This window comes from Ursus maritimus, unplaced genomic scaffold (genome assembly GCF_017311325.1).
Source record: "Ursus maritimus isolate PB19 unplaced genomic scaffold, ASM1731132v1 scaffold_3, whole genome shotgun sequence".
Classification (NCBI taxonomy): domain Eukaryota; kingdom Metazoa; phylum Chordata; class Mammalia; order Carnivora; family Ursidae; genus Ursus; species Ursus maritimus.
Genome location: NW_024425563.1, coordinates 11569168 through 11590169, shown reverse-complemented (window position 1 = coordinate 11590169; position 21002 = coordinate 11569168). Strand labels below are relative to the sequence as shown.

Sequence of the window (21002 nt, the reverse complement as noted above, 5' to 3'; positions counted from 1 at the left end):
TGAGGGATAATCCAAAATTCATCCTCTGAAATCATACCTACCAGCCACCTATAATCTGTATTACTGGAGCTTTCAGATTAACCCAGCCTACAAAATCCCATATGGCTTTCATGTGCTTACTCCAAAGAGAAGTTACAAAATCATTCAAGGGGTCTCCAATTGTTATATGTCAGAATCATTTGCAAAGGTTAAATAAGGTGCGAGTGCCCAGAACTCCATGTCCACATAGACTGATGTGGTGTCTAGTCATCTGCAGTTTCAACAAATTCCCCAATGAGCATTTCTGTTGGGTGTTTCAGCAAATAGTAGCTCTGAGAAGCATTTTCTGTGTTGTATGGACACTATTTGACCAAGCTCTCTTCTTTCTTCCCTCCCTCCTTCCCTCCCTCCCTCCCTCCCCAGTGACCTACCTACATCCTACCTGCATTGATGAGCACCACGCCAGGGCTGAAAGCAGGCAGAGAAAACAAGACACACGGTTGCTCTATACTCAAGGCTTTCTCAGTCTATATTCTCTTCACTTGTACATCTGACTTTGCACTTCTCAGCTGTTTTGCATGGTCATATTCTGACATGAAGAAGTATGCATTTTGCCTCATCTCGGAGCTTCTGGGATGAAGCCTTCTCAGAGCATTTGTCATGGCCTCTTGACATCAGCCCTGGCTCGAGGGAATCTTTCTAAGGTTCAGAATAGTAAGAAATGTATTTCTCATTAGCTTACAATGCACTTGGTACAGATTTTCAATTACAAATATTTCGAGCCTGGCAATTTGTTCTGATTTAGCTGCTACCATCTTTCACCACATGAGTTTGAGATCCTTTTGTAAGATTGGCTTACTTATTTTGGAAGTGATATGTAAACCTGTTTCTAAATTTACATGCTGTGTCTTATATTTTTACTTCTTTTACAGATATTTCAAAAGTTCAACCAGTACTCCCTTTTCCACTCTATTTCTCAATCATTCCACATTCTTTGCCACAGAATTTGTGTGTTGCTTTTGCTAAAATTGTCTTGGTTTCTGTTGGAATACTACTTGACAAAGTTGGCCTTCGAGATCTTTTCTATTCCATTGGCTAGCTTTCTCAATGTGCCCTTCCAGGATGGCTAGGATAGATCTGATCTTTTGAACTTCTGCTTAATATGATTTGATATAAAAAAAAATGACTCAGGGGGCACCTGGGTAACGCGGTCATTAAGCGTCTGCCTTCGGCTCAGGGCATGAATCATCAGGAGGAACTTTCTTATAGTGCTGTCTTTGGTGGTCTTTTAGCCTGAGTGAGTACTCCACGTTTTTTGGATCTGGAGGAAGAGTGCAGACCAGATGGCTTCTGGAAGGATTAGCTATCCCACAGTTTCTGTGACTCTTGAGGCAAGTGGGAGGGTTGGAAGTGAGGAGAGAGTGGAGTATGTATGTGTGTATTGGGCAGAGTTGAGAGGGTGTCCTGATGCCTCTTTTTACCCCAGTTCTGGATGTCCATCGTGGCCACCACTATGCCCATACCCTGCGGAGGCTTCATGCCTGTGTTTGTGCTAGGTAAGTTCTGATGGGAAGCCTGGGACCTTGCTGATAGCTGCAATCTAGGGTACTGGGAAATTAAGGAAAGGACTGGAATGCCAGGAGCTTGTATTTGGTCTTAGTACCCAAGAAGTGATTGGCTCTGAAATATAGAGGATAAGGAACTTGGATCTTTCAACACCTTCCTTCCTTTTGTCTTTCCTCTAGGAGCTGCATTTGGAAGGCTGGTAGGAGAGATCATGGCCATGCTATTCCCTGATGGTATCCTATTTGATGACATCATCTACAAGATCCTACCCGGGGGCTATGCAGTAATTGGTGAGACTCATTCCACCCTCTGGTAACCCCTAATAGCCACACTCAAACCCTCCATGATATCTTTATTCCAGACAAACTACACGATGCGGTTTTAATTTTATGCTGTCTGATTCAACTTTTATTCAAATAATCAACCCTTGGTTCTGACTCTCATTAGCTCTTATTGAATGTTTTGAGCCTTAGTTTCTTTATGTAGAAAAGGGATTATTGGGATTAAACAAGATAATAAGAATGAAAGCATCTACCTAGGATTGTGCCTGAACGTTTGGAAAGGATTTTTTCCTTCCTTCCAAAGAATCACAGAAACACCAGTGTGGGTGACTGGCTTGGATACTGCCGACCTGAAGATGTGCTAAGACTGACAGGACTTCAGAGTACATGACTAAGAACTAAGAAACACAGGCTCTGTACTCATCCCTGCCACGTGTCGCCTGGATGACTGCGGAGCAAGCTAGCTACCTTTCTGCCCCTGAGTTTTTGTTGTAAAATGACTTCTGAGATATCTTACTGCCCTAACTTTCTGAGAATCTGTGATAATCTTTTTCTCATTAAATCCACAATCCCATCCGACTGAAACCCTGTCTAACAAACACAGTGGCCAGTATAATCTTCAAAATTGTTATGCCTCTGCCCTCCTCCTCTTCCTCACCAAAACCACATAACATCTAAGGCCATGCCTCCCTTAAATACAGAAGCATTAGGCAGCTTTCCAGTGCATATGGTGATCTTACTCCCCCATCACAGACATTTACAAAAGCCTCTTTCACCAATAAGAGTCATCTGCTCTTATTCCCCATCTTCATGTCTCTCACATATCACCCCATCCTCCTGATGGACATTTCCCAGGATACAAATCTCCTGTGACAGTTCACATTCTGAAGCATATCATGTGTACCATCTTGTAGAATTATTCCTTCCAGTTTTTCTCTTTTGTGATTTTCTTTTTTTTGAGTAGGATCTACACCCAACTTGGGGCCTGAACTCACAACCCTGAGATTAAGAGTCACATGCTCTGTAGGTTGCACCCCTCTCTTTTCTGTCTTTTTCTTGTTCTCTTTTCATGTATACCTTCTAGTGACTATTTTCATTGATGGGAAAACATAATGAAAAACAAATAAGATTCTGTTTCCAAAGAGTTAATAGAATCATAACGTTTTAGATCTACAAGGGCCTTACAACTTACTTAATGACATTCTTACCTTAGAGATGAGAGTATGGGATTCCAGAAGAATCGAGTTCTACTTAAACAGTTGAGAAATTGTAGAATCAGGGTCTGACACAGGTGTCATTGCTCCAGGTCCACAGCATGAGTCCTGGGTTTTGACTCTCTTCACTCATAAATTGTTGACATCAAAACCTGAGGTCTGATGGAAAATGCTGTCACTGGGTTTTAGAATGCTCCGAACTTTTGGGGTGCCTGCATGGCTCAGTCAGAAAACATGCTATTCTTGATCTCAGGGTTGTGAGTTCAAGCCCCATGTTGGATGTAGAGATTACTTTAAAAAAAAAAGAAGAAAAAAAGAATGATCCAAACTTTCAAAAGCAAGGAATAGATAGGACATCACTATCTTCATTTTACAAATGAAGATTTGGGTACGCACAATGATTTTGTAAATTGCCGAAGGACATAGAATGAGATCAAAATGATGTGCTAACAGTTTTCTAGCCCCTACTCTTGACAGATGGTTATGTCAGGAGTGTTGGCACTGACGAGGATCATGTCTCCCATCACATCCCCACATGCCCTCCATGCCACGAATGGCAGCCCTAACCCATCGGTACATTCCTGTGTCATTCCAGGGGCGGCAGCGCTGACTGGTGCAGTATCCCACACAGTCTCCACAGCTGTGATTTGCTTCGAATTAACGGGTCAGATTGCCCACATCTTACCCATGATGGTGGCTGTCATCTTGGCCAACATGGTGGCTCAGAGCCTGCAGCCCTCCCTCTATGACAGCATCATCCAGGTCAAGAAGCTACCCTACTTGCCTGACCTTGGTTGGAACCAGCTCAGGTTAGGGCACCAGCTGGAATTAGTTCAGACTTGATTGGGTGGGGGTGGGAGCTTCTGCGGTCAAGACTGAGATTAGGATCAACATCTGGAAACACTGCTTTTTACTTATTTTTATGTTCCCATGTACTGAATGAATATTATGAGTGATGGAATGCATGGCAAAGCTCACGGGAGGAATGGGAGGGACAGCAAAGGAACAACATATGGTGGGGCTAACCCCCCATGCCTTCTCCCCCATAGCAAATTTACCATCTTTGTTGAGGACATCATGGTACGTGATGTGAAGTTTGTTTCAGCTACTTGCACGTACGGGGAATTGCAAAACCTGCTCCAGACCACCACAGTCAAGACTTTACCACTGGTTGATTCAAAAGGTTAGTGGGAAGAAAGGAAGCAGACTCCTGAGCTAGTGACCTGAACGAGGGCTCCGCAGAGGTGGAGGCGGCGCTGTAGTGTGGGCTTATCTTTAGGGACCACCCAGTCTGCCACAGGATACCCAGCCTGTGTTCCTTAGGGAGCACGATCATCTTTAAGAAGGAAAAATACAGCCAGAACATGAGCACAAGAAGATAATTAAGAATCCAGTTAGAGAGGGCACCTGGGTGGCTCAGTCGGTTGAGCATCCAACTCTTGATTTCAGCTGGGGTCGTACTTTGTGGATCATAATCTCTGGATCATGAAATCAGGCCCGAAGTGGGCTCCATGCTCAGCAGGGCCTCTGCTTGGGTTTCTTTCTCTGCCTCTGCTCCTCCCCCCATTCTCTCTAAAATAAAGGAATCTTAAAAAAAAATCCCATTAGAGAACTACAACCGATGCTCATTAGTCATTGCAGCTATGTTCTCTAAAGTAGCCATGAACACTGAATTAGGGATACTATATGGAACTGTTGCCCTGGAGAAAATACAGGGTTAGGTTCCTCTGGTCACGTTTTCTTCAACCAATGAATGCATAAACTTATTTTATGTGTATCTCTCTAATTTAAAGACACCTCATTTAATATATACTATTGATTCATTAACTAGAATTTATGGCCAGCAGGGCTACAACTCATGCCTGAACGAAGCTTACCTAGCGGCGTATTTTCTCCATAAGGCACATCACAGCCTTCCTGCTTGGGGTGGCGGGGGGTGGAGGGGGGATGTTAAACAGCAAAATCACCAACACAAAATCAACAACGATGTGAAGATGTGGCATTAAATGGACCATGAAAAGAATGCTTATTTATAATATGAGAGCTGAGACAGGAAGCAGAATGTCGCTTTTTTTTTTTCTAAAGATTTTATTTATTTATTTGACAGAGAGAGAGACAGCCAGCGAGAGAGGGAACACAAGCAGGGGGAGTGGGAGAGGAAGAAGCAGGCTCCCAGCAGAGGAGCCCGATGCGGGGCTCGATCCCAGGACCCTGGGATCAGGCCCTGAGCTAAAGGCAGATGCTTAACAACTGAGCCACCCAGGTGTCCCAGAATGTCACTTTTCTTACCTCAGCTGGGAGCGTGTGCACAGGGAGGCTGTAGTGGTTTGCTGCTCTGCGCAGGTCTGTGAATGATGGTGAAGGCATCTTGAGCGCTGATTTACAGTTTACAAATACTTGTATTTTAGCCAGGAGGCAAATTCGCAAACAGGGAGTTCATGAATAGTAAGGCTCAGCTGTAAACCTGGAGCCCCTTATGTGGCTGTCTCGGCTGCTGAGCTAAATGGTAGCTGTGCTTCAGTGCCCAACAGATGAAACAGTTCTGTATGAAGGAGTGAATGGTTTTATTTCTTTTTAATTTTTTAAAAGATTTATATATTATTCTTAGAGGCAGACAGAGAAAGAGCAGGAAGGAGGGGTAGAGGGAGAGAGAGAGAGAGAGAAATCCAGGCAGACTCCACACGGAGCCCGGAGCCTTACACGGCTCTCGACCTCACGATCGTGAGATTACAACCCGGGCTGAAACCAAGAGTCGGACACTTACCCAACTGCACCCCCCAGGCACCCCTTTTTAAAATTTGTATTTACTTACTTATTTGTTTATTTATTTATTGAATGAATGGTCTTAAAGCAGTGCTTTCATATGTCACTTCCTTCACCATCCTTTCTGTCCACTTTTGGCACTTAATCCTGCTCTGTATTATTATTATTATTTTTTTAAAGATTTTATTTATTTGACAGAGAGAGAGACAGCCAGCGAGAGAGGGAACACAAGCAGGGGAAGTGGGAGAGGAAGAAGCAGGCTCCCAGCGAAGGAGTCTGATGTGGGGCTCGATCCCAGGATTCCGGAATCATACCCTGAGCCAAAGGCAGATGCTTAACGACTGAGCCACCGAGGCGCCCCTGTATTATTATTTTTTAAAAGATTTTATTCATTTATTTGACACACAGAGAGAGCACAAGCAGGGGAAGTGGCAGGCAGAGGGAGAAGCAGACTCCCATCTGAGCAGGGAGCCCAATGCGGGGCTCAATCCCAGGACCCTGGGATCATGACCTGAGCCAAAGGCAGAGCCTTAACCAACTGAGCCACCCAGGCATCCCTATATTATTTCTTATTGGAGTTTATATCTATGTTTCACTAGATTAGGAATTCTTTGAGGGCAGAGGCTATAACTTCTATCTCCTTCAGACTGCCTCCTTCTAGGTATTTACTAGATATTAAATAAATACTTGCCTGATGTTTGAATTCATGTAATTAAGAAGAATCATGTAGGGCCATTTGGAGCCAGTAAATTTGTTAGTCCCTGATTTCAGCTAATCAGAATGTCCATATTGTTCAAGTTAGATTCATTTTAATATTTTTCCCAAATCCCAAATACTTTGTAAGTGGTCTCTAAAGCAGTGGCTTTAATTGGAGCAGGGGTACAGCCAAGGAGGTGAAGGGTTTTCATAGTAACAACGAAGACCTGATGGTAAGATTTACCTTAATAACACTGCTGCAATTTTATGGGCTTAAAACAACAAAAATGTTCATTATGGTAGCAGAATTTCCATATTTGAAAGACCTTCCCAGGAAAAGTTGGCATTTTGTTTATATGTGTGTGTGTGTGTGTGTGTGTGTGTGTGTGTGTGTGTGTATTTATATGTTTAAGTGATTAAACATCAGATATCCTTGTAGACTTCTTTCAAAGTATATTCACATCACAGTCTATATAAATGGCTTTTGAAGTTGTTCGGTTTTGTGTTTTTTTTTTTTTTTTGAGACAGAGTTGATTAGCTATTTTAATACCAAGTTCACCTATTTACAAACAACCCGTATAAGGAAGGGCTGCATCAAAATAAGTATAAATTAACACCAATTAGCATACTATCACTTGGGTCTCTAAGTGCTAAATGACTGAAATAAAAGGGATTGAGTGAGGTCAATCCTGGAAGATGTTTGAAATAAGTTTTCAGGAAGAGAGGGTAAAAGCTGGAAAAAGAAGCAGAGGTGCTCAGCTTCTGTCCCCGACCCAATCCTGTGGAGCTGGGCGGAGGAGGGAGGGGAATCGCACCGGCCCAGGCTGAGCTTGGCTCTCCCCCAGATTCAATGATCCTGCTGGGCTCTGTGGAGCGCTCAGAGCTGCAGTCCCTCCTGCAGCACCACCTGTGCCCTGAGCGGAGGCTGCGGGCAGCCCAGGACATGGCCAGGAAGCTGTCTGAGCTGCCCTTCGACGGGAAGCTTCGGCCAGCTGGCAAGGGACACCAAGACATCTCACCCGAGGGCCGGAGGGAGTCCTTTGCCTTTGTGGATGAGGATGAAGACGACGACGTCTCTGGGAAGCCTGAGGTGACCAGGCAGGGACGGGCTGGGGGAGCAGGATAGATTGGGGCAAAGGGAAAGTAGGAAGAGGGAGAGGAGATGCTGGTCACTGAAGAAGTCAAAGAGACCAGTGCACCTGGTGGCTGGGGGCTAAAGGAGATCAGGCTGCAGATGATGATACCAATGAGAATTCAAAGGGATATAGGAGTTCTGAACAGGTATGGGAGCAAATGGATGTAGCTAGAATTCCCAGGACACCAGCTGATGAAGGCAGGAAAGCACTAGGCAGCCTCTTTTCCAGGACTGAGAATTTTTATTGTTCCTTACAGCTGCCTCCTCCCCCTCCTCCTCACCCCTTTCCTACTGCCCCATTGTCCCCCGAAGAGTCCAATGGGCCCCTGCCCAGCCACAAACAGCAGCCAGAAGCCCCGGAGCCTGCAGGTGAAGATTGTCCCAGCATGCACCCTCACTCATGCCTCGTGGGTTCTCTCTGGGCTCTCCTCCACCTCAGGGCTGCTACTATGAGGAGGGATGAGGGCAGGGGTGGGTGGGAAGGGAGTCCTAATCATTGTGTCTCCATATTACTGCCCCAAGGGGTAGAGGCAAGGGCTGATTTAGGAGGGTAGAACAGGGGTATCTATGGAGATGCGGCATCTGGGAAGAACACGCGGTGTGCGGCAAAGTGTCAGGGGCCCCTCCAGCCACCCACCGCTCCGCCATTTCCTCCCAGGCCAGATATGACTTTGTTTCCATTTCCATCCGCTTGCCACTCCTCTCAGGTCAAAGACCCTCTGTCTTTCGGTCCCTGCTGCGCTGCTTACTGGGCAGACCTCGCCCCACGAAGAAGAAAACAACCCAGGTGAGAGCAGATGTGCTGTGGAGGGTAGACAGGGAAAGGACCATGCCACTGACGACTGAGAAACCCATGGTCCTTAAGTCAGGGAGGAGGAGGTCCCAGCACGAAGAAGTTTCATCCTGGGGCAGGAGGGACAAGCAGGAATGCAGGCGTCTGTGGCCCTGGCCTGTGAGGGTTGCTAATGACCAGTGGAACCACAGCTGCCGTGGGGAGAAAAGGGAAAGAACTTGGACCTGTGGCTTTCTTCTCTAGGAGTCAACGGATTTAGTGGACAACATGTCACCTGAAGAGGTAAGAGAAACAGCCATCTGGGGTGGATCGTTCTGTCCAATGAAGACCTCGCCCATCTGCTTCACTGTGTTCTTGTAAGAGTAGGATGCGAGTCTAGGCCAGAAAGCATTTTGAGAGGTTGGGAGTGAGGATTATGGAGAAAGGGGTGGGCCCCTCACTCAGAGGTGGGGGAAACGTGGTGGTGGTCTCAGAGGGATCAGAAAAGAAAGGTTTAGAGCCTCCACACATGGATGGGACCACAAAGCTAAGATAAGCCTTAGATCTTTTATTAGACATTAGGGACGTTCTGGACCAGGTGGAGGCCGTGCAGGAAGGACGAGCTTCAGCTGCCATGGGATGGCACCAGGCAGCCAGCAGTTACACGGACCAGTGTGGAAGAGCAGCATGGGAACGAAGACGGTCGGTGCCTGCTGGAGGGTACAGTGCCGGATTGCTCAGGGCCCCGAGACAGTGGACAGCTAGGAAATGCCAGGAAGCGAGACTGGAAAGAACCGAAAACAGAGGGCAAATACTGACAGCGGTGTCTCATTGGGACAAACACCTATTTCCTAAAAAAAATAGTGATTGAGTCCATGAGAGAGAAAATCCAGCCCTGAGTGGGCTTGGTTGTGAGGAGCGGACAGATGTGGAGCAATGATTTGGAGGAGGCAGCAGTGGTCCTGATCCAGTCCGGATGGGAACAGAGCCCAGGGCTGCAGAGAAACAACAGTCCATTAGCAGCCGTTTCATTTGATAAAAGAATGCAGGCCCCCTGTGGAGGCTGAAAAGACAGAGCTTTAAAAGTATGTAGATAACAAAGAATCAGAGTGGATATTAATTTTTAAATAAACATCTCATTGGTTGTTAGGACTAAATGGGGGGGAAGTCATAGGAGAGAAGGGAAGACTTCCCCTTCTCCCCTTGTCATCCCTCAAAACACATACCCTTTTGATCAATGCTTAATGGAAAGATCGATGAGCACATAGGAAAAAGAACAGCTCTTGCTTCTGCCCCCAAGCAGGAATCAGATGGGTCATAACTATGGTTGAAGAGGGCCTTGCTCCAGTCCTAACCCAATAATCGTACTCTTTAAAAAAGTGCTCCAGAGGGAAAGCCAGCTAGTTGACCAGTGAGGGTACTTAACACCACTGGAAATAAAGTGCGACCAGGGTTTATAAATACAAAGCATCCATTTTTAGCTTATGTCTTTCCCAAAGAAGACTTTAGGTATCTAAGCTCCCATGTCACCCACTGGAACGTTCTAGGTGGATAAGATCCCAGAGGAGTAAAAATTCAGGATATTTTGAACTTGGTTTTCAGATGAGATCGAGGAGGCACCTTTGGCAATATCCAGGTGACACCCGCAGAAGAGTCTTGTTTCATTCTGCTCCTCTGTTAGGAGCATACACAGTTAGAGCTCCAGTTTGGTATCGGGGCTGAGCTTTTGCAAGTAGTGGGACATGTTAGACCCCAAGGCAGACATCCCCCGCCCCGTGGGATGCAAGCTGGGGGTTCCTGGAACACGGTCGGTAGCCTGGCTCCAGCTCTGTGTCACCTTGGGCAGACTACTTCTGCACTTTGTGCTCTGTTGTTGGGGGTGATCCAATGAGTGAGGACATGTAAAGCAGCTTGAATAATGCTTGGCCCAGAGGAAGTGCTTGGTGCATGTGCACTGGGGAAGGCAGGAAATGGTCCTAGAAAGGTCCGGGAGGAAGGACCCACCACACCAGGGTTGGCAAGGGTCCTACAAATAAATCATGTCTACAGCACACCTGCTGAGTGGTCATCCGTCCTGTGCTGTGAGGGCCAGCCAAACCCGGTGTGAACCTTCAGCCAGGGCAGGCGAGGTTTAGAGGAGGTGGGATTGCGGTCCAGAACAGCCAGGAAGGGACAGATGGAGAGCACGCCGCTGTGGACTCCACACTGGGCACCAGAACTAGGAGGCGGCCTTCGGAGACCGTCTCTGAAGCTTGAGACATGCAGATTTGAACAAATAGGAAAATAAAGTAGTACAGTGTTCGGAGGGTGCTGACTGGAAAGAGATTTCAGGAAATTTTAGATTCAGTTATGAAAGAGCTCTCCTGGATTATTTGGAACCTTGGGGATTTCAGCGTGCATCTCTAAAATCAAGAGGAGGTTAAGGCCTTCATGCCTTTATGCTTCTGTCATGGACAAAACAAAAATGGTTTTACTCAAGCCAACCAAGTACCGCGTGATTCAGTATAGCTCTTCAAATCAGCAGATAGTTGCCGTGATCCGTAAGAGACGAATGTGCTTGATTCTGCACAACATGCGGGGGGCAACCCCACGTAACACTCTTAAGGGGTTACGTCCTCAACTCTGCCCTGTAGGCAGAGGTAAGACAAGTGGCAAGAAGAGACTGAGCATGACCCATGTCATTTCTGAAAAGGAGAGACCAGCAAAGTACGATAGGGGACGGAAAAATCGTGCTCCCGGGAGCGTCAGGAGAACAGTGTGCAGGCAGGGTGGGGGCAACGAGGGCAATAAAGGGAATCCAGAAGAGCAAAGGCAGCTTCTGGAAGGCACGCCTCATTTCCCCGAGCAGTGGGTATTACAGGAGTGGTGAAACAAGACTGGACAGAGGGGTTGGAAGTGACAAGTGCTCAGGGCACCAGGGGGTGGAAGGGCTGGAGGATAAGAAGACAGCCTTGCTCTAAGCGCCTGAGGGTGAAGGTGGATGCGGGACCTGGTGAGGGAGGAGAGGGACCAGCCGCTGGGAAGAGTGAGGAGGTCTAGTGATCTGGAGGATCTGTGACAGGTCATTGCTATTTGGGGGTCTGGGCTGGGGCTAGGAGGGCTGTTTGGGGTCAAGCTGCAGGAGTGAGGTTGGAGGGGGCTCCGTGATATTGAGTGACTGCCCTACTCTGCCTGGCAGATTGAGACCTGGGAGCAGGAGCAGCTGAGCCAGCCTGTCTGTTTTGACCACTGCTGCATTGACCAATCTCCCTTCCAGCTGGTGGAGCAGACATCGCTGCACAAGGCAAGTCCCTGCCCCCCGACTGCTCAGGGCTGTGGAGGGCAGGGGAGGTCTGGGGTGGACACGCGCTGACGTGCTGCTGTGTCCCCGCAGACCCACACGCTGTTCTCTCTCCTTGGCCTCCACCTCGCTTATGTGACCAGCATGGGGAAGCTCAGGGGCGTGCTGGCGTTGGAAGAGGTAAATGTGACAGGTCCCCGTGGAGCTGCAGGAGGAAGAGTGGGCACAGGATAAGGGGGTGGGGGTGGGGAGGGGATGGTGTCTCACGTGGAGATTGGAGGGGATGGGGGGAGCCTGTGGCAGGTGGAGAGGAATGCCCCCGGGACCTTCCATGGGGGGTGGGGTGGGATGAGGGTTCAGGGCATGAGTCACAGTTTCATGTGTGTGCTCTGGGGAGGGCCATGGAAGGAGGGGAGAGATGGGATGTGGCTGAGGGTCACCAGGAAGGGGCCTTGTCAGAGGAGCTTGGGATTCGCAGATCCACAGACGCGTCTCCCCCCCCCCGCCCCACCATGCCCCTTTCGTGCTGCTCCATGTCTTTCCTGCTCCTCCTCCTTGTACAGATCTGTCCTCTCTCCTGCCTGTTGGTCTCATGCTATCCCCTCTTCTTTCTCTTCCCAATTTTGTACCCCCTTGCCCTCTCCCCACCAGCTGCAGAAGGCCATTGAGGGGCACACCAAGTCTGGGGTGCAGCTCCGTCCTCCCCTCGCCAGCTTCCGGAGCACAACTTCAACTCGGAAGAACCCCGGGGGCCTGCCCCCTCCCACGGAGGCCTGGAGCCTGCCTGAGGATGGAACTGGGGCTGCTGGGTCAGGGGACGGGGCTCCCGCCTCCCCAGAGAGCCTTGTGCCCTCCCCCTCCCCACAGCCCCCGCTCTCGCTCTCGGTGGCTCCAGACAAGGTGGAGGGCGAGCTGGAGGAGCTGGAGCTGGTGGAGAGTCCGGGGCCGGAGGAGGAGCTGGCTGACATCCTGCAGGGCCCCAGTCTGCGATCCACTGATGAGGAGGATGAGGACGAGCTGATCCTTTGACCACCTCCAGGACCTCGTCTTAAAGACTGTCAGAGGCCCAGGCCAGAGGTTGGATCTGTTGGGGGTGGGGGGGGGTATGTCCTGAAGTTGGAGAGATCACACCAACGTCCTGGCCCCTCCCGGGAGTTTTAAAATGTGCTAGTGACCGGCTTAGAAGAAGGTCACAATGTGGGCAGAGAGAGTAGCCTCAGTCAGCTGTTTAGTCCTCGGCCAGGCAGGCAGGGGGTTCTAACCCCAGTGAAGGGTCTGCTATGTCATGGGGCTTCCCGACCTTCCTGGTACGTGGGTGGGAAATACCCTGCCTCTCTTGGCCTCCCCTCAGTCCTTTGCAGTCCCCTGGTGTCTTGTCCCAACACCTCCCTGGCTTTGCCCCATGTCCACCAGGCTCCGCAGGGGGGGCCCGCAATGACTGGGGCCTGTGGAGGACAGGGGAGCACCTCATGGCCGCACAGACTGATGGCCCAGAGTATGCTGGCGAATCATCCATACCCCTCTCTCAGAGCCCCCCGCCCTGTTGTCCTGCTTGCTCACATCTGCTCCCTGGATTAGCCTCCCCACTCCATCCTGGTTCCCAATACCTTTCAGCAGGCAAGGGCCATCACTAGGGCAGTGAAAGGCCGGTCAGTCCCATCGCCCCCTCCTCACCCCAGGGTGAGCAGCATGGCATAGATCAAGGAGGAGCATCCCCCAAGAGCAGAGGGCTCTGTGCAGGGAGCGGGTGTCCTGCTGCTGAACACTTACGCCTCCTTCAGGCCCAAATCCATCCTGTCTCACACCAACCAGCTTCCTCACCCTCCAGGTTCCAGCTCACCCCCTGGGAACTTCAACCCCCTCCCCACTGTCCTCACTGATTTCTCCTGCCCCAGGGTCCGCTGTGCTCTCCAGCTGCTATGGCCGTGGCTTCTCCTGCCAAGAACCAAGGCTCAGGGCAGCCAGGTCACTGGGTCACTCAGACACCAGCCTTTCTTAGACTAGTTCTTTGTGTTCCTCTTCTGGAGGTAGGGAGATAGGGGTTCAATGTCAACATGGCTGACCTCTTTGATGTTTCCCACGCCAGGGAAGTCAGAGCCTTATCCTCCCCACATGAGCAATAGGGTGCCTGTCGTTAGCCTGTCTTTCCTATGGAGCTGTCCTGGGTGCTCTGAGCCTCCAGCAGCCCTCACTTCCACGACCAAGGCTTTCTTCCCTCCCTCCCTCCCTCCTTTTGGTCCCTGTCTAGTTCTGCAGTTGTACCCCCTTTCTGACATTCTCCTCCTTCCCCTCCCCTGTGCCCACTCTCCATCATCCCCCCAAAGAAGACACTCATAGTCAGAGGTGCCACCACATTCTGTTTAGTGCCATTGAACACAGCCTGCAGCCCTCTCCAACAAGACGTCCCCTCCCCCCACCCAGGCCAAGAGAGAGTGCAGCCTGGGCAGGGGGACTGGCAGTGGGCATTTGAGCCCGTGCCCATGTGTATATAATCTATAATATTTATATATATATATTTATATATAATTCTCTCTGTAATATATGTCATAGAATCTCTCTTGGGCCTGGGGTGGGAATGTCACATTAAGAAAACATGCTAAGACTGGCCATAAAAATGGATATTTCCCAGACCTGGAAGACAGAGTATGGGATGTAGAGGTGGGGGCAAAGAGAAGGTCATACACTCATTCGCCAAGAGCCACCCCCTCAGCACAAGGATAAGAAGGGAGGCCTGGGAGGAAGTGGGGCAGTGGAAGGGGAAGAATGGGAGATTTGGATTTTTCTTTAATAAAGTGATTTGAAAATGAAAGTGCACCCCCCACCAAAGGAAAATCATTTAGCAAGAGCAGTTTCATTCACAAGAATATAAAAACAGCCCTGTTCCAGGACTGTTGGAAAACGTGCTGCACAGCCTTTAACCCCAAAGGAAAAGCAACCCTCCCCCACCCCACCCCCTACAGCCTCTTCCTGCACATGCCCCTCCCCTCCCCCTAGAATAGGCTAGAAGCAAACCCCATGCACCCTGCCCCCAGCACCAGAGAGGCAATTCCTCCCTCCAGAAGAGTCCTAAGAGGGTCCCAGGCCAGCTCCTTGGCTCTTCTCCCTCTTCAGAGTGGAAAATGCAGGCCCTCACCTGACCTCTGGTCTGCGAGCCCCCTCCAAGTGTAAAATCTCCTAGATTCCCTCCCAGTTTCAGCCACTGTTGCAGGGACCGTTTGGCTTCCTCCGGGAAGGGAGGGAGGGAGGAAAGAACACTGCTTTAGTCCTCCTTTCCCAACTCCACAGACCCTGAGCAAAAACGAACAAACTATAATGAATGAACCTGCTGGATTGGACGTCCACCGTGGTCTGGGGGCAGAACGTAGGCACAAAGGGGATGAGACTAAGAGGAAGAAGATGGTGCACTGAGACAGCTGATGGCACGAGGCGAGGAAACTAGGACCGGTGGCAAGAGGGAACTGTGGGCATGCAAAACCCCAAGGTCCCGCGGCAGGAGGGCAGGAGTCTCCCGTGAGGACCAGAAGCCAGCAAGGGCATGCGGGGCCACCTCCCAGAGCTGCTCGCTGCAAGGTCCTGCTGCCTCCTGAGTCAGGTCACATCACCAAACACAAGAGAGGTCTTCCGTGAGACAGCTGTGGACAAGGTGACTTCGCCTACCCATGCTCACCATGTCCACTCCTGAGTCCTCCAAGGACCAACCCCAGGAAAGCCATTGTCCCCCTCCCCTGGAGGACACGGGACCCTGGCCTCAGCTGCATCGCAGGAGCACATGTGAATGAAAGTGTGAACTCAGTTGTGGGGGGGGGCAGTCACAGATGGACAGAAACACCCCAACTCTCAACCTCCTCATTCCAAAGAAACAGAAGTCTGGGGCATGGGGTGGGGGGACAGTTCTGTCCAGGGTCTGGGAGAGGGTGACAGTGCTCCCTTCCCAGCAAAGGGTAAAGTGGTAGGACCCCTGACGAAGTGTGGGTAGGACACAAGGCCTTGGAGCTGGAGCCTTAGTCGGGCATGAGGAAGGAGGGAAGGCAACAATGGAGCTCTCAGCTTCTCTCCTACCAGAGTCTCCCTGTGCCCCCGCAGTGGGAAGGGGCAGTGTGCCAGCCAGCTCCACAGCTGTGGCGTCCTTCACTCTCCCCCGTCCCCTGCTGTCAGATCTCTCACAGAAGTGCTGCGCAGAAGTCCCCACCACACTGGAAACGGGCAGTGAGAGTGCCTCCCTGTAACCCGTCCTGGAAGGAAGAATCCTCTGATTCTCCTCTCTTCCTCCACAGGAGGCCGGGGGAGGGAGGGAGAACACCTGTGAGGCCCTCTTCGGAGTCCTGGGAGGAGCTGAAGAAGGGGCAAAGGAGCCGAGTGCCCACACCGCTCCTCAGCAAACAGCCCACCCTGGCTGGGGCCTGACAGCACCAGACTCCTCCCTCCACCCCACTCAACCCTGAGTCCCCAAGAAGTTATAAAAATGTAGAAAAGGCAAAGAGAAAAGTGTAAACAGCTCCAGAGAATTAGAGGGTAGATGGAGGGAGACACAGCCCTCATGCTTCCCCATTTGGCCAGGACACCTGCGTTCTGTGTCACCCCCTCAGGGCCAGGGCTCCAGAGCAGGGGACAGAAGGAGGCAGAAAAGGGAAGCAAGAGCTGGAGCGGCCAGCCCCGGCTGGGCCCTTTCCCAGATCCTTGGATCCTCCCTCCAGACAAGGGAATAGTCAAGATCTCAGCATAGGCGGCCATATTTGTTCTTGGTCTCATCAGTGACTTTCTGGTCTCTGAGCAGGCCCTGATATAAAGAATCACGTTTGTGTCCCTGTGCATCCCAGCTGCCACACCCACCTCCCCCACGACTCCTGATCTCAGAAGCCAGTTTCTCGCTGAGGGCAGGCTCTCCACCCTTTAAGGACACATGACTTCAGGTGGCTTCCCCTGTGCCCATCGAGCCATACCAATAGCCCCTGAGGTCTGTTCCTCATAGTCGGGATGAGCTGGGGCCACAGCCAGAGAAAACAGAGTCGGGAAAAGCAGGAGTGACACGGAGAAAGGAGGCATTCCCACAGCCACAGTCAAGGCTCCTGGAAGACGAAGCAGATAGTGAAGAACTGAGGTCCAGTCGACGGCCACACGCTGCCCTGTGCTGCTGTCCTCGGGAGCCACACTGGAGCTTCATCATCACAGACCCAGGAGCCTACAGCCAAGCAAAGTTCAGAGCCATCTGGTTGTCTGGGCCTCAGTTCCCAGACCTGTGCTTTCTACAGCATAAGCCTGGATAAAATGCCATCCTGGCTCTCCATTTTCCTGGCGAGGACTGGCAACTCCTTGGTCCCTCATGGTCTTCTGCCCGGGTTCAGCTGTACTGCTGGGGGAAGGGAGGGTATTGTCGCAGCCATGCCCCTCAGGTGGGAGTGGAAGGCTGGGCGTGGAGTGGGAGGAAGCTAGTTGTTCGCTTCGCCCTCCTCCTCATCGAAGGATTGCACACCTGAGGATGTGACGTCAGACACCTTGCGGCTGAGAGCCGTGGACACCTCAGGGTCTTCTCGTGGGGAAAGTGACTCCATGTCCCGGCATCCTGCATCCTCTTCCTCCTCAGGGGCCAATGGCCTCTTCTCCTCAGCAGGGCCCCTTGCCAGGTCCATTCCACCCACCCCCGGAGCCCAGTCCATGTCTGACCCCAGCAAAGGGGGAGGCTCCTGAGCAGAGTATCCACAGGCAGGCTGGGAAGGCCCCATTTCATGCAAGCTAGGCTGTGAGTCATCAAATGCAGGGCCAAGATAGGATCCTGTGGCCGGAGAGGCAATGAGGGACTGGTCGCTGGCTTCCCAGGCGTCCGACGACCCCAGGCAGTACATGCCCTGGGACACGTAGGAGTGAGGCCATCCATCCATGGGGGCTTGAGCAAGGGCATCTGTAAAGAGAATCAGGGAAGTCAGCAGGGCTACAGAACATCAAGGGCGGCAGCGATAGCACAGAGAACTGAGTGGGGAGGGCGGCAGAGCAGGGAGGAGAGAAGGAAAGCCGAGATGGACCGGGAGTCTCAGAAGAACACACAGGAGTGGAGGTAGCCCAGTTAAGCTGGGGAGGCCTCTCAAGCCTCAGAGGAATCATCCCTCACCTTGACTCTCCATCAGCTCCTGGTAGTTGTCACTGTAGTTGCAGCCCAGTGGCTCCTGGGTGGAGTTGACACTCATGTCCTCCCCATCCATGGAAGACCAGGCCATGAGTGTGGCCTCGGAGATGGCAAACTGTTCCATTACACCTACGAGAAGGAACGTAGTCAGCACAAGATACCCCTGGGAACACTTGGACACATGCACGGGGTAGGGCGACATCGGGGCAGCGCTGTCCAATAGAAATACCATGCAAGCCACTGGTGCAATTTAAAATTTTCTCACAGCCATATTGAAGCAAATGTAAGAGAAACAGGTGAAACTAATTTTTATAATATATCTTATTTAGCCCGATATAGATCTTGGATTATCTTTCAACACATAATCCATATAAAAATTATTAATGAGATATTTTATGTTATTTTATTCATACACGTCTTTGAAATCCAGTTGGTATTTTACACAGATGGTACATCTCCATTCAGAGGAACCACATTTCACGTTCAAGTTCAAGTGGCTACTGTATGGGACAGCACGGACTAACCCCCACACAAGGCAAAACTGTGTGGGACTTCCCAGAAGGTCAGGTTAAGAATTCTTAGCAGAGAGAGTTGAGGGGTCTTCTGGTGCGATATCCAAAGGGATTAAAATGAGGAATTTCCAGAAGTTTCTCTGTGGACAGTTTTAAGAATGTTAGCTAGTACTAGGTCATCAAAGACAGAGAACGCTAAATGAGAGGGCTCAATTTCAATAGAGAATCCCCAAGGGAGAACCATGGGTTTATAGGTCCACAGTGGCATCAAGAGGAAGGTTCCAGCGACTGAAAGGAGAAGGGAGGGAGGACAGACTAGGGAGGCTGGGTAGACCTGGGGGTCCCCATTCTAGTCAGAGCCATAGGTTGAAGCTTACATTGGCAATTGCCCTAAACTACCCCCTACCCATACACGTCTCCCCCCTCCCCACTGATAGTTCTACCTCATGCCACCAACACGGAGATACCTCCCTTCTCTTCCAGATCTATCATTCTTCCCAGGTGTCTTACTGGGATGTGCTACAGGGGCTTGGCCACCGCTGGAGGCATGCCACATGCCTGTCTCGTAGGGATTCCACTGTCCTGGACCGAAACCTCTTCTGTGTACCACCCTCTCCTCACCCAGGTCCCTTGATCTTCTAGTGGCTGTCATAAGCAATGAGCCAAGTAAGTGAATCCACTACTGCAATGTGCTGAGGGGCAAAGTCTAGAAGGGATTTCCCACCGCCTTTTCTTCTTTTTCCTCAAGAGACATGAGTGGAAGGAGAGCCCTTCAGAGTTGAAGGCCCCTGCCTTTTTGTCCTATACTGATAGTGCTGCCATGTAGGAGGGAAGGCATTTGGAACAGGTGGACCCACAGTCCCATGTAATTCGCTTTAGTTTCTGAGATGATAATAAAAGTAAGTTTGAGGGCACTTACCCGAATCAATCAAAGTACTTGAAATCAGAGCTGATTGGAAATTTATGTCCTATGGTCATCATATGGATAGAGCCGATCCTGCCATCCGGGATCAGGCTGGAAGGTCAGTCTCAGGGCATCCCGAAAACGTGTCTCTTGAGGGTCCCCGGAATAAGTACCTGCTAGGAAACGTGCCTCCTTCTCGCCATCACTGAGGTCCGAGTAGGCATCGGTGTCCCTGCGCACCGCCTCGTGGCTGTGTTGCGGCTGAATGGCTGGTGTCTTCCCCCAGCCCTGCCACTCAATCATGTGGGCCACCCGGCCTTGCCCCATGGCTGTGGGCTTCGTCACATGGTCCTTCATGCTACGAGAAATCCCTGAGGGGCCAGACATTCTCCACATCCTCCGGAAGAGCACACAATACCCATGCAAGATCCACCCCATGTCCCCACCCAAGTCCCATGGGACTCCATCCAGTGGGGGCGGGGCTCCCTATGAGGGCCAGCCTGGACAGGAGGGCTTGACCTAAAGGTCAAATAGGTCAGGGGTAGGGGTCTTCTTTAGGCCTCCAGGAGCAAGGAGACCGAGACCAGGAGTGCATAGGTATTCTCCTGTCTGGATGCATCACCAAGTCGGGAGTCTCACCTGAGAAGGATGACTTGGCCAGGGCCCCAATGCCATAGGCATTAGAGTTTCGCTTAAGCTTCGGAAGAATGGAAGTGGTGTCCTCCATGGAGAGCTGGGAGAGAGAATGTGGGTGGAGGGGCAGAGATGAGTTCAGGGTTTCCAGGAGGAAGGGTCTGAGCTTGGGCAGGTGAAAGGGAACCGTTATGTCAAGGAGTCCCAAGGACGCTTATCCCACAACTGCCCTTGAAAAGATGGGGGCTCGGTAGGGAATGTGAGGGCTCAGGGTGCCTGCTGGCATTGGGGAGCAAAGAGAAGGGAGAGGAACTAGGCTGCGCTGGGGAGGGCTGGGGGGAGCTGCACTCACATTGATGCCATCCCAGGAGAAATCGGTCCGGGTTTGCTGTGAGGAGGGAACAAAGGGAGTGGGGATCCCAGGCACACCCAGCAGTGCAAGTAGCCCCCGCCCCTCCCCCATCCCAGGGACTTCCAGGAGTGCTGAAGCAGAGAAGTTTTTCCCCAGCTTAATTTAGGGGGATTAGGAGCTCAGTGTGGAACATTTGGCCTGTGTTTTGAGGAAAGTAGGAGAAATGTTCCGTAAAAGTGCCAGTCTGAAGGAGTGTTTGGGCTGTTCTCTTGGAATTTAGGAAGATCATTCAAGGATTAGGCAGCTGGGAGGCTTGGTTCATGAGGGTTCCCGGGGTCTTTTAAAAGTCCTTTGGTTAGGGGTACCTGGGGTGCCTGGGTAGCTTAGTCGGTGAAGCCTCTGCCTCAGGCAGGGTCCTGGGATCCAGCCCTGCATTGGGCTCCCTGCTCATTGGGGTGTCTGCTTCTCCCTCTCCCTCTGCCACTCCCCGCCCCCGCCTGTGTGCTCACAGGCTTGGTTCATGAGGGTTCCCGGGGTCTTTTAAAAGTCCTTTGGTTAGGGGTACCTGGGGTGCCTGGGTAGCTTAGTCGGTGAAGCCTCTGCCTCAGGCAGGGTCCTGGGATCCAGCCCTGCATTGGGCTCCCTGCTCATTGGGGTGTCTGCTTCTCCCTCTCCCTCTGCCACTCCCCGCCCCCGCCTGTGTGCTCACACTCTCTCTCAAATAAATAAAAAAAATCTTAAAAAAAAAAAATTAAGGATTGTGGTACTCCAGGTCAAAACATATTTAAAAAAGAAAT

The 21002-nt window shown here is 50.9% G+C and overlaps 2 protein-coding genes across 2 annotated transcripts in view; one reads left to right on the top strand and one right to left on the bottom strand.

Annotated features, from left to right (window-relative positions):
- CLCN1 (chloride voltage-gated channel 1) overlaps nucleotides 1-14599 on the top strand; it is a 31061-nt gene extending 16462 nt beyond the window's left edge. Inside the window, 11 exon segments of the mRNA XM_040643881.1 lie at nucleotides 1466-1535; nucleotides 1725-1835; nucleotides 3636-3849; nucleotides 4090-4223; nucleotides 7345-7589; nucleotides 7892-8003; nucleotides 8342-8421; nucleotides 8671-8709; nucleotides 11585-11689; nucleotides 11780-11866; nucleotides 12338-14599. Coding sequence (XP_040499815.1) covers nucleotides 1466-1535; nucleotides 1725-1835; nucleotides 3636-3849; nucleotides 4090-4223; nucleotides 7345-7589; nucleotides 7892-8003; nucleotides 8342-8421; nucleotides 8671-8709; nucleotides 11585-11689; nucleotides 11780-11866; nucleotides 12338-12715 — 1575 coding nt within the window. The 3' untranslated portion in view covers nucleotides 12716-14599.
- A 310-nt stretch (nucleotides 14600-14909) lies between these two features.
- FAM131B (family with sequence similarity 131 member B) lies at nucleotides 14910-20642 on the bottom strand. The gene is made up of 4 exons (XM_008697298.2): nucleotides 19860-20642; nucleotides 19394-19591; nucleotides 17790-17933; nucleotides 14910-17582 (listed from the first exon to the last, which is right to left on the bottom strand). The coding sequence occupies exons 1-4, from the start codon at nucleotides 19945-19947 to the stop codon at nucleotides 17113-17115; spliced, it is 900 nt and encodes a 299-aa protein (XP_008695520.2). The 5' UTR covers nucleotides 19948-20642; the 3' UTR covers nucleotides 14910-17112.
- Between the last annotated feature and the right edge of the window lie 360 nt (nucleotides 20643-21002).

Excerpts from the sequence above, each read along its gene's own strand:
- FAM131B (XM_008697298.2), bottom strand. The coding sequence starts at position 19,947 with ATGGAGGACACCACTTCCATTCTTCCGAAGCTTAAGCGAAACTCTAAT. Across the intron at positions 17,934-19,393 it reads GGAGGCACGTTTCCTAGCAG|GTGTAATGGAACAGTTTGCC; the intron begins GTACTTATTCCG and ends TCCTTCTCGTAG. Across the intron at positions 17,583-17,789 it reads GGAGCTGATGGAGAGTCAAG|ATGCCCTTGCTCAAGCCCCC; the intron begins GTGAGGGATGAT and ends TTCTCTTTACAG.